General features: G+C 38.9%; 1 protein-coding gene across 1 annotated transcript; it reads right to left on the minus strand.

Moving 5' to 3' along the window:
- Nucleotides 1-2818: 2818 nt before the first annotated feature.
- Nucleotides 2819-13612, minus strand: LOC127840361 (uncharacterized). The gene is made up of 3 exons (XM_052368771.1): nt 13282-13612; nt 3280-3583; nt 2819-3017 (listed from the first exon to the last, which is right to left on the minus strand). Exons 1-3 carry the CDS (start codon nt 13610-13612, stop codon nt 2819-2821), a joined length of 834 nt encoding a protein of 277 aa, XP_052224731.1.
- Between the last annotated feature and the right edge of the window lie 329 nt (nt 13613-13941).

A 13941-nucleotide genomic window follows, 5' to 3' on the forward strand; every position in this document is an offset into this window, starting at 1 on the left:
CATATTGATTTTGGCCTATCCGTCCATTAGTTCGCCGTCATACTTTGGTCGACATTGGTTTACAGTTAATATCTTAAGAACTATTCCGTTAAGAGCTTTCAAATTTCACATTGTGATTGGCGTTCTTGGAGGTTTAGTTCCGTTTGATTTTGGATTCCTCAGGTAAAGTATTAAGGTTGCAGGGGTCTCTTGGGTGAAAATGGTAACAATGACGGGATTTAGACTTGAGCACACCATCGTCTTTGCATTCAGTCAATACTTGATGTAACGTTTATAAGGAAATAGTTCAATGAGACATCACTCAGACGTATGCACACGTTTCCTCATGGTGACAGAGACGTTATTGAGACGTCGTCACACATGATAATTTTACAAAATCATGCTGGTAAAGCTTTAAATTTGATAACTGCTGTGATGCAATTTGATGCTGACGAAGTCATGTCGTCAGAATATCTACATGCTATTGGTAAAAGCAAAATTTGCAAATGCAGACTACTCTCTGTTGATATCACAGTATTGTTTTCAATATATCAAATAGCACACATTTAAGGGAAAGACATTTATGAAAACCTATCGGTAAATGCCATTTGTCTTGTATTGTGAGACAGAACTACCTAAAAGTAGAGTGCCCATGATACATGTAGAAGGAAAATCGTTTAATTATCTAACCACACATGTGTGACGTATGCAAGTCAAAATAGTCTACGGACATTTGCCACTTTGATATAAACAACACAAGGTGAATTCACTTTTCTATCGGAAAGTATTGTGCTTAGATGTTCTATTTATAAGACGCAATGAGATTTGTACACGGGTCATGCAAAAATTGATCTTGTGCAATATGATCCCAACGTAGCTTCAGCCAGGCCTGCGCAATCGCACAGTCTTGTAAGAATATGAATACTGAATAAACTACTATGGAGTAATTACCAAACCTTGCGTGCCTTTTTAAAGCGGAAAGCGTAGCCATTGATGGGAAAAGGCGCAGGCTTGGCTTGAGCTACTCTGGCCGCATATGCCATAAGACCGATTTTCGCATGACGCGGATGATATAGTGTTGTTTGAATATGTGGAAAAAACTGCGTCTCAAAGCCAAACAACTTATTTGGCATAGTAAATGTAAGTATAAATAAGAAACATTTTTTCTATGCCAATAAGAATATATCTGGTGGTTACAAGGTAGAAATCGGTCTTTTTTGCGCTTTAAAACTTAAAAATAATCGCGTTTGTTGAAATGGACGTAAACGTCTAGAAATCCTACTTTCGGTTTGTTTTAAAAGTGGAACCGTTTGAACAATAATAAATAACTTGCTAACTAGGCTTTAGATTTAATGACAATGTTGCACATTTTCAAATTGCATCTATATGTATTGATTAACAAGTATTTCATTTATGGTCAGAGGCAAAGTGTGTGGCTTTAATCAACAATCAACAAACCATATGTTTTGATCACGAAGAAATACATAATAAACCATGTGAGGACACATGATGTGTTCTCACGAAGTAAAATAATAAAACAGTACTTAAACTTTTGTTTTAACTTTAAAAACATAGAACGTCTATTTTCTACCTTTATTTCTAAGTCAGGATTATTATTTTTAATTTCTGGTGTGGTTTTGTGTTGTTGTTTTTTGTTTCCTTGGTTTTTTTAGGGGAGGGGGGCAGTTGGAAACCCCACCTGTGCGGTATGGTGACAACCAACCAAACGCACATGCTGCCAAGAACGGGAATTGGACTGAGTGTGTGAATCAGAGTTTATTGACAGGTCCTACTGGCCTCTTCACGAGGTCATTATAGTCCGACCTGCCCCTGTGACCTTTTAGGGGAGAAAGTTTAATTTGGAGCCAAAGTAGGTCAAATTTACCCCGGCTTTCCGGGTATTCGCCAAAGATATCATTTAGATCCAAATAGACCAGTGCACGGTACGGTGGCCAATGAGACCTTAATGTGCACTGGTAGATAGACAATCTCAAGACAAATTCATGTCTGATCGCAGCACCGCCAAGGGACTGCAGCACAAAGCTCCGCCTTTATGGCCCACTTATCGTCACCGGTCGTCGTCTTCATCCCCGAGACAGTTTCCCCAGTGCGTTGAGCGTACTGAGTACCGCCGTCCCGGGGTCCCTATATAAGGCCACCCCTTGATGTTCTAGTAGCTACTCCGAGCGCAAAAGTATCCCCAGGTACGCCCCGTCTTTCCTCCACACTGGTGATCTTGCTGTCCCACTATCCCCGTTCCTCTACAGACGGGACCTCTGGCAGGTCCGGGTCAGCGAGCTCTCGACATTAAACAGCCGGTGACAAGTCCGCTGCATCTTGGAGAAGACAGCAATCCCAGCAGTGTGGAAGACGTCCGGCTCGAGGGTGACGGATTCAGCTGGATTAGCATAGTCAACCGCACAAGTGAGTTGATCTTCTGCGGGCGACTCTCGCCTCGGTCGCGACGCGCACGCTCCAGCTGCTGACCGAGTTTGACCTTCCTACGGCGGTGACTGAATTTTAAATCATTTTTCTGTGTGTGTCTGCAGTGTTTTGTACTGAATCAATGGCTTGTGTCTTGTGTCTGACGGGTTTGAAAACAACCAATTGCCATTACTTGTAGGAACGTGTGATATAGTAAGGTGTGTCTTCTGTTTGTACAACTGATTTGTATGTATATTGGTGATACGGTTATCGCATTTGTTTTGTTGAATATAGTGATGTTTGCAATTTGCTAAACGTGGCTTTGAAACACACGACAGAAAAATTGACGGTTTATGTCCCGAACAACTTTTCTCTTGAATTCTCTGTTATGGCAATACTGTTGACAACAATGGTGTCATTTTCGACGTCTCTTAGATGGAATGTCAAGGAATCGAACAGGCTGCAGGTAAAGGTCGCTTTGTTGTTGTGGGTGCTGATGCAGTTCTCTGTTTTGGAACAGCTTGATGCGCAGAGGAGATTTGACAGGACCTTCGCGGAAACGTCGATTGCAGTGCCAATGTGAACATATCTTTGGAAAACCGAATAACGTGTGCCTGAAGACGAGAAAACGAGTTGTCAAAACGTGAACGAGCATTTGTAATAGGATTTGTTTGTACATGTATGGATATGTTTTGACTGCGGCATCGTCGCTATCTACTGTCTTCTAGGCACTGGTCAGTTAATACATGTATCCTCAAATATAAATTCACGCGTTTTTTTTCACGTAATGAGCCTGTTCCAACGCCGACCAGTTGCATATACATTCTGTATTTTTCAATATGAAACCGAGAAAGAAGAGTTTTATAAATATCTTACCTACCATTGGCTGCAGAGTACGGAGCACCTTCCACCTCAACCTCGCACAGAGTGAGTACATCGTTAGGAGTGCTACGCGTAATCCGTACCCACTGTCCGTACACCGGTGTAGCTAGCTCAAACGTGTATGAAACGCCGATCTCTCCAGGGTGAAACCCTTCACGAGATTGAAAGCCGGCCTCCGATAACCCGACGTTAAGCTCGACGTCTCTAAGTCTATCACCTGAAATACGTAAAGACTTAGCGGCCTTAAACTTAGAGGTCTCAGTGGTGTAGTGGATGTGGTGTCCGCCTAGCGATCGGAAGGTCATGGGTTCGATCCCCACTATGGGAGCGTTCTTTAGATAACCCCTATAAACACAAAGTACTGGTTCTAGTCCCAGGAAACGGACTCGAGAGCGTTTATTACTTTGATATCAACTCGTCCAATAAACAGCTAATATTCAAACTATGGATATGCCCGATACACTGCCCTTTGATGCTTTAACATGAGTATATTGTCCATATATGGACAATGTTTGATTCAATGCATTTTATTTAGTACTATTTTGATATTTTATTGACACGCGCAACGATGGACAAGTCCTGAGTATAGGAATTATCACGCTATATGCAGATGCATACTCGTGACAGAAATTATTGTAACCATCCGCTTTTCTTTTATTTTAGACAAGTGACGAATGTCCTTCACGACGCATATAAGAACCGCGTTCTGAGAAAACTGGGCTTAATGCATGTGCGTTAAGTGTCGTTCCAGATTAGCCTGTGCAGTTCGCACAGGCTAATAAGGGACGACACTTTACGCCTTAATTGTATTTTTGCTAAGAAAAAACTTCATTTAAACGAAAAATGACATAAAAGCGGAAAGTGTCGTCACTGATTAGTTGTGCGGACTGCACAGGCTAATCTGGGACGACACTTAACGCACATGTTTTATGCCCGGTTTTCTCAGAACGCGACTCATATGGTTAGGGTTCTTGTTAATTGTCTATTACTAGACATGTCTGAATTCCATACGCCGAAGAGAGTTGTGTAAATATGCATTACCAAACACGGCATTGTTTGACCAAACATATTGACTTACAACACATAAAAAGATTCTGATACGAAACATTATATTTTGACAATCTTTTTTATATAAACGATTGAACGGTTTTACATTTTACAATATATTTTCATAACGATTTTCCACACAAGAAATGACAACGCACGACAAACCCATTAATTATGAGTTTCACCAAATCAAAAGTTCACACTTACGTCCTGCATTCCTCTTGTAAATCTTGACGCTTCGGATGAGGAATATCTGCTCGAGATTCACCCATCATGAGACGTTGTGAGGCGCTGTGTGGGTGCACGACTGGTCTTCAATCAAACGCGATTTCGTATTTTCGTCAACGGCACGGTCCGCCGTATATGGACGGTTGGTGTCTGTTTGGTAGGCAGGTTAACCAAAGGCAACGTTAACGGCGTCTGTCTAAGAAACAAGGTTGGGTGAATGTAAATGAAGACATTACTACATTGACTATATTTTTACTATATATATATATATATATATATATATATATATATATATATATATATATATATATATATATATATATATATATATATATATATATATATATACAGTCAACCCGAAAACACACATCGCTTTGAACATCCATAACTTCATCTATAGTGCATCGATTTCCATGAACTCGGTCTTATTCAACGCAGAAATGAATTTCCTTTCTGGAAATGTACATATCTAATGTACATGTAAATGAACGTAGGTCACGCGAATCGTGTATCGTGTTATTTCTTAAAATCTGACCCAGCATTTGTCAAAACAATACAATACATGTACAATTCCAGAAAGGGTAGTTATTTCTGCATTGAATAAGTCGTGAATCCTCAAATTTTGATTTTCTCAGGCAACCGTGTAGGTCAAGTTCACGGGCGGGTTCACACAGATAATTGTTATGTTGAATCTGAAATTGAAAAACAAACCGTATTATCCATAATCATGAACAACTCTTGTTGGGATAATTTGACGCTTATCAGTGGCCTTAGGACTTTTTAAACACGAAATGTGATCATTGAGCATGTTGATATAACGAGTTAAGATGGCAGGTTTCTATTGCAGAGTGATGTATGCCCGTGCACTTTATAACATTTAATAAGTCTATGGAAAAAAACTGTACTTTGGGATTCTGGATAAAATTTAAAAACGGGATTCATTTAAAGAAAAACGCCCAATGGTATCACGTGTCAAGTACTCGAAACGTATTAAGACGGCACCTACTCATGCCAGCAAGGTGGTACTCTTAAACCCTCGATGAATTAAGAATCTCTACCTAAGTGCGTGAATACTGGAATCGGCGGACTGCGCGGAGGAACCACCAGACGACCAACGGGCAAGAAGGTGATTCTCAGCAAGGCGTTGTGGCACGCTACGGGCACGACAAGACACAAAAGAAATCGTGGACGTCCACTACATCCGTCTCTGTCTCAAGCCGTCTCGACCCTGTCCGTCGACGAACTGCGAAAATCTTCCTAACTGTAATCTAAGTCATCACACAAGTCATTCTGCGTCATTCTGCCATCATCAACCTCGCCCCATCGATCAGAACAACAAGTGCTGTGGCGACGGGCGAACGACAAACCGACAGATGCGGGCACACTGGAAGCCGTAGGCGTAATCCTGCACGCAGGCGGTCTAGGTCATTGGTTCCCCCTTAAGTTACAAGGAGCAGCAGTGGAGTCCGGCAGATCCATGAGCAGCCCTCTTTAAGAATGCACTGCTCAGGTATGAGGAAGGGGCTAGAAAAGGTGCCCTAATAATTGCTCGCTCAAACCTTCCCAAGGCTGCTTATCGCGGCTGGAAGGGGGCCCTACACCAGCAGTCGGAACAAAAAGAAAACAAATAGAACGAGAACAGTTCTTCTCACATTAGACGTATTTTCGTGCGCAAACCTGTGCGCAGGTACCATACAGACATACCACACTAGAATAGCTCTGATATGGAACGAACTCGTCAGATACGGAATTGACATCGTAGACTTCCCAGTTAGCTCCCATTTATGGAAGGAAGGAAGCATCGTACTATGCTCAGCTCCTAAGCCTTTACCCAGAATAAGTGAAAACAAAATTCTACGCAGACCTTCATACCGTCATTACCGAGTCCTAAGACACAATGGAGTGGGCCAATGCAACATGAGTGGTCTTCTTTTGTCCCAAACATGCGCGAAGCAAGAACCGCTGATCACAAACACGATCTTCCGCCAACCAACCCGTAACTGAATGTCATGGATGCACCTTCGCTCAATACACTGGCAACTTATTGACTATGTTTCCGTGAGAAAGAGGGATTTATACTAAAGCCACAGACACATACATATGAGCCGTGCTCTGTGAAAAGAGCTTTTAATGCATGTGCGTAAAGTGTCGTCCGAGATTGACCTGTGCAGTCCGCACAGGCTAATCAGGGAAGACACTTTCAGCTTTTATTACAATAATAGTTTGAAGAAAGTACATTCTTAGAAAAGTCCAATTTAGGCGGAAAGTGTCGTCCCTATTAGCCTGTAAGGACTGCACAGGCTAATCTGGGACGACACTTTACGCACATGCATCAAACCCTCTTTTTCCAGAGCACGGCCGATATGATACATAAGAAACGAAAACATACTTAAGAAATGCTTTCACAGTATTAATGGTTAAATCCCGGAAATAAGAAGGTTTTTAAAAAACCACAAAAGTTCTCATTTTGCAACAAATAATTTGTGTCAGTCTTTCCGATTATGTGCTTTAAAAATCGTATGGGAGTTAAAGTGTTTGCATGTAACTAACTGTTTAACCAGTTTGTTCTGTTTTGCTGACTGCCTCGTGAAGTTCGCGTTTTGCAACGCGTATTTTGTAATTTTGATAAATCTTTTTTTCTGTTTTCATGACCCACATACCATTTAAATAGCGAATGCTTATAAAATATACAACTAAGGCTTTATTTACTGAAAACAGCAAATAGCGTACTATGTAACTGGCAATTTAAACGTTAATTTATAATAAGCTTGAATACAAGTTCAGAAGAAACAGTCCCTCAACACCGCGACACTGAAAGCTTTATACCCTTGCATATACTGTTTGTACAGTCAAAACTTGCTGAGGACTTACGCGTATATACGATCGTATTACTATTTTTAAATCGATAAAACGATATTGTATTAACGACTTTAATATATTTCAAACGAAGTCGAGACTAACAACGTAACGTTTTTTTCAATGGCAAATAATGTTTTGCTTTCTTGTACTCAAAACAGGTACTCAGTTGTGTAATCCCAATCGATTTGTGCAAATTCGTTCATAGGAAACATGGACAAATTGTGATCAATTATAAATCAAACACGAGTCAATTTGTCGGTATTGGCGTTAATTTGCTCGTGAATTTTCCATGAAGTAAGAACATAAGAAGTACATGTATTTGATGTTTTATAACATTTATCAGTCATGTTCATAAATTAATTTGATATTGCGATAATAATATGAGTCGTGTACTGAGAAAACTGGGCTTAATGCATGTGCCTACAGTCCGCACAGGCTTATCAGGGACGACAATTTCCGCTTAAGCTAGATTTTTGGTAAAAAGGGACTTCCTTTAAGCAAAAAATTCTGTTAAAGCTGAAAATGTCGTCCCTGATCAGCCTGTGCGGCTACAAAGCTAATCTGGGACGACCATTAACGCACATGCATTATGCCCAGTTTTCTCAGAACACGACTTATATATTCACATTGCAATCGTGTAGGCTCTCGTTACGCGAGCTTGATTATTTAAACTATTTGTAAAGAGGCAAATCAACTGTTTTTTTTATAAGAAGAGACTATCTGCAAACCAAAAATACCGTAAAAGCGGAAAGTGTCGTCCCTAATTAGCCTGTACGGACTTCACAGGCTAACCTGGGACGACACTTTACGAACATGCATCAAACCCCTTTTCACAGAGTACGGCCCGTATTTAATCTTTGTCAGAATGCCTTTTAAAAAGTGGTCTCATGGGATCTTTCGAATGAATCGCAGCACTTATTAGTATTGGTGTGTGCAAAATTAAAATAATCTTGTATATTTTATGTACAATTAAGTTATAAATAAACAGAACTTATAATTCAGAGCTTCTGTTATCGAGATACAATTCTTATTCGGAACATCACTTACAATAAACTGCAATAATGTAGCGGTAGAAAATAGCGTTTCATTAGTAAACGAATAATTGAGCATAACCTGAAAGAAAACGTATTTCGTGAAACGTATTTTGTGCCCATAATATTGAACAGGAGGAGTGCAAGCTGGTACTTTTTTTTAATTCGGCGGTCGAAAATGAAAATGCGAGGAAATGAATGTGTCAACCAGATACTTCAATAACAACAAAAGTTTTGTTTTAGTAACGTTTGATGATGTCATGAGGGAAAGCTGTCGATTTTAATAATTTAAGAAGAATCGGAAATCAAAGTTATGCTATTGAAGCATGTGGGAAGGAGAAATGCGGATACAATATCAAAGGAAGAACATTTTGTCATATGAAAATAGTGTTTACAATAGGGAGTTTAAAGCCATAGCGCAACTAAGACCAATGGGACTTTTAACCCATGTATGCCCAGTGGATTCTCCCATTATTTTAAATTGGATCAATTTCATTCCAAAATTAGGGATGTCTAGTTTTTTTATTTATATATTTAGAATATTTCTTACAGAAATTCCTGTAAGCAAACAGCGCGGACAGAGATGAGACGCCTTAAGCGGCGTCTCATCTGGGTCTGCGCTGTTTGCCAATGCCTTTTTTCTAGACGCTAGGCATAAATGGGTTAATGCATGACATATTTTAAATACACATAAAATAATTTTTTGAACGAAAACACTTAAGTTTCAAGTCATAAACAAACTGTTGTTTGTTTTTAAGAAGCTTATAGGAATTTCAATATACCGAATTAATATACGCGCCAACGTTAAAATAATGTTGTTTTTTTTTGTTATAAAGCTGCATTTACTTTTTGTATAGATGATAACTATCTTTTTTTGGAAATGAGTAATGAAACTTAAAAATAAATAAGCAATTATATTAAGAGTCTTATTTCATATTTGTCATTCTGACGTTTAACAACATACCTGTATAATTAACGGCTATGTTTTATTTATGTTTGTTTTATGAGAACAACAAAAAAGAAAATTATTTGGTTTTCAGTAGTTGTAAGTTGAGGTTCTTTCAAAATCGGTAAACGAATTAAATATGTGTTTATTTTCGTATTAAGGTTGTCAAAGTTAAGACGAAAAACGAAAATACGGTATATGGACGGACTCTGTATCCACTGACCATTGCCCATGAGTTTGCAACGACTGCATTTAATTTTACTCAGTGTTCTTTCATGAATATTATGCACATTACACGGACTTTGTTTGAAACTAAATATTTTTTCATTTATAAATGTTGTATTTGCTCTTATAATCAGAGTGCATTGTCGTCTATTTGCTTAGCGACAGCTTAGGTAGTTTGTTAAATGTACTAATTACTTCAAGTTCTAATTGACCTACAATTTCGCTGCGTACTCGTTCTATCATTTGGAATTCCGCTGAAAATTTATGGAAACAAAGCAGGAGAAAACAAGTAGTCCATAACAGAAGTTGGTACTTTGAAATTCTAAATTATGTCTGAAAACACTTTAAAAAAATAACAATTCTCTTTCTTCTTCTCATCCATATCACATAAAACCACACCGGGTCTCTGCGCAAAGGTAGGATTCCAAAACTTCAGAACTAATCTGTAATCTTCCGTTTTGAAATTCATTACTTATTCAATGTGCAGGTAATGTAGACAGAAGATTTTATCGCGATAAAATGGACGATAAAACTCTCTTTTTAGAGACCTCTTGTGAACTATGAAAATTATCTGTAATTTCCATAAGCGGAGCGTATCAACTTTTAGTCTCCTCTAATATTCCCCTGATGATCTAACAACTACGTGATGGGTATATATATTAAATATTCCCTTACTTATAGACTTAAATCATCCGTCCCAGTGTCAGCCTTTGAATCTTGCAAGTCATAGTTAAAAACAAAACTTGGCATGGGTCAACGCCAAGGTTTCAAATAACACTCGTGGATGGCAGGCCAAGAGCAGATTATAATGGGTTCATGCTCTGTAAAAAAAGGGGTTTAATGCATGTGCGTAAAGTGTCGTCCCAGATTGGGACGACACTTTACGCAAATGCATTTAACCCCTTTTTCACAGATCACAGTCAATATAGTTATTTTAACAGTTCTGATAATATGTTAACTTTAGTTACCTAACGCCCATCATCAGCAATCTTATGCCCTTACTTAGCCGACCAATCATAGGCAGTATTTTCAGCTCAAAATTCAAAGTAGCATTAAAGGATCCGTCTTTTTTCAATTTCATCCGCGTGCGCTTCATAGTTTTATTTCGACCCATGGTGCAAAAAGGTACCTTGTGTACTTTAAATTTAACGGTATGTGGTACCATTTGGCACCAATGGAGCGATTTGATATATACCAACAATACAATTTTACATTGAAACCATTCAACCGATATTTCATAGTCCTGAGTAACTTGACTAAATGAGTCTGAGAAAACTGGACATAATGCATGTGCGCAAAGTGTCGTCCCAGATTAGCCTGTGCAGTCCGCACAGGCTAATCAGGGACGACACTTTCCGCCTTAATTGGATTTTTGCTAAGAAGAGACTTCATTTTGACGAAATGGACTGCACAGGCTGATCTGGGACGACACAAGCATTATGCCCAGTTTTTCTCAGAAATAAATTTGTTAACAGACTGATTCAGATTATAAATAAAAGTGGGATGCAATCACGTGACAGACAATTTGGCGACGTCCATTCCGAGATTCGTATTTTTCGCCATTGTATGACCTTGAATACCTTTTTTAATGCCGCTCACATTCCAATCATATAAGCGAGAAAGTGATAAGAACAATAGTAGATAGCAACACTATCTGATTTGAAAAAAAACAATGTATCTAACTCGGCCGAACTACATTTGCTTATTGCCAATGCGCGTGCGTGAGCATTAGGATAAGATGTTTTTAAATACTTTTTATTACGTTAGTTTTTTTACTTGTAAAAAGCGTTTGTATTTGCTGAATTATTCCCGTATATATCAACCACGCAGTATAATATTAAACCCTCTCCCATTCAGAAGCAAAGTGAAAATGACTATGTGCAAACAGCATAAAACCAGAACAGCCTTGGAGTAACTCGCAATTTGTTCAGGTTTTATGCTGTTCGCTACTCACCAGTATCTAAGGTTTGGAAAGGAAGCCTTTAACAATTGAAGAAAACCTTTAATTTAAAAGTACTTTCTAAGGGACTACACATGCTTAAAAATACGTATCTAATTGGTAAAGGGTCAAAACACTCATATACGCATTTCAGGCCATGGTATTTTAAGCCTCGCCGATTCGATAAATTATGCAATGATAGAATAGTAACATATTCTCTGTATGAAGTGGGCATTACAACATAAAACAAGCAATAGACGAGTTTAACATTCCCAAGTTGAGGGATGATCACAACGAGGAAATCAGTTTCAGTTTCAGTGAGATATGCCATCGAGATTTTCCGCCAAACCGTGCTTTATTATTAATGAAATCGTTATATCGTTTGATCATAGAACCACTTTATGAACATATAGTGTATACGTGTAACAAAAATTGTAACAGTTCACGTGACAATTACGTACTCCACATGGCACCAGACAAACTTTGGCGTCGTTTTATTACAATAAATATGATAACGTGATATTATTTCAGTATATTTTCTTTCTCTGCAGCTTGGAACTATAGCGAGAAGAGAGAGAAAAGAAGAGTATACCACTTTTATAAAGATCACATGATGAAACTATTTGAGCCTTGCTTTGGGATAACTGGGCTTAATGCATAAGCGTAAAGTGTCCAGACTGCACAGGCTAATCTCGGACGACACTTTACGCACATGCATTAAGCCCAGTTTTCTCAGAACAAGACCCATATAGTGTATACGTGTAACAAAATTGTAACAGTACATGTTACAATTAAGTATTCCACATGGTACCATGGTAATCAGTGCAGTAACTCAGGTGTCATTGTTTCGACATTGACTTCATGAAATGTGGATAAAATAATAAAATAGACATTTAAGTTTAAGGTAAATAAAACTTCACATAATATAACATAAGATTGATATTAATAAGATCAACATTACATATTTATAAAAATAGTTTCTAGAGAGCATAAAAGGCGCATGACTGTATAGAATGACAATTAACACTTTCTTGTTGAGTTGTTTGGTATAAATTGTTAAACTTATGTGTTTATCTATGTTTTCTTATTTTATTGTTCTTACTAGTGATCTTTTAATATATTTGGACCGTGCTCTGTGAAAAAGGGGTTTAATGCATGTGCGTAAAGTGTCGTCCCAGATTAGCCTGTGCCGTCCGCATAGGCTAATCAGGGACGACACTTTCCGCTTTTATGATATTTTTCGTTTAAAGAACGTCTCTCCGTGCTCAAAGTGAGCTTCTGTAATCATCCTATGTCAAGCGTCCAGAATCATTTGGTGTGCGGTATGTGTGTATCGAAATATTTTAGATCGTTACAAATCTAGAGGCCACGTTTTCCATCTCATCTTTATGGAACTTAGTCAGAAAATATTGGACTGTTTGAACATTATATAAAGATAGAATTTTAGTCACGTGTTTAAAACTAGGTCACTATGTCAAATCATAGCAAAATCGTGTAACCATTCTTGAGTCCACAATAGTGGTCTAAAACAGTGTATTCCTAAGGGCATAAGGAATATACTGGACTATACATTCCCAGGGTATGACACGCAGAGCGTACGTAAGTGTTAATATAGTATTGTATTGACTGTTACTATCATTAAATACGTATTTATAATATGACATTTGACTATACTATTATACAAAGTTTGTATTAATATTTAATTATAATTAGCATTGCACCTATCACTCCAATAATTATAAGAATGCGGTACCATATTACTAGAATCAACCCTGGTATGTTTCCGCGCAAGATGTATGATACGTTGGTGGGATTTACTGCCTCTTTCCCAAAGACCAAGATCTTGTCAGTTATCAGAATGTCCAGTAGATATTTGGACAGCACAGAGAAGACCGGGCCTTTGCATCGCTCCTCGATGAAAAGGTTTAACACTAGTCTGTGGGAGTGCAATGCGGCTCGAAGCCGGCGCCTCTGCAATGAAAAGAGGTTGCAGTGTAGCAGAATGTTGGCAGCCGTGAAGGGCTCCCGACAACGGTTCCAGAACGATGACATACTCTCCTGCGCCACCGAGATAGAGTGTGTTTCCAATCCTAAGACGCGTCGTGGCTCTGTCAAGCGTCATGGCTCTGTTAAGCGTTATGTCTCTGTCAATCGTCTTGGCTCTGTCAATCGTCGTGGCTCTGTCAAGCGTCGTGGCTCTGTCAAACGTCGTGGCTCTGTCAAACGTCGTGGCTCTGTCAAGCGTCGTGGCTCTGTCAAGCGTCGTGGCTCTGTCAAGCGTCGTGGCTCTGTCAAGCGTCTTGGCTATGTCAAACGTCTTGGCTCTGTCAAGCGCCGTGGCTCTGTCAAGCGTCGTGGCTCTGTCAAGCGTCATAGTTCTG

This window comes from Dreissena polymorpha, chromosome 8 (assembly GCF_020536995.1).
Source record: "Dreissena polymorpha isolate Duluth1 chromosome 8, UMN_Dpol_1.0, whole genome shotgun sequence".
Lineage (NCBI taxonomy): Eukaryota > Metazoa > Mollusca > Bivalvia > Myida > Dreissenidae > Dreissena > Dreissena polymorpha.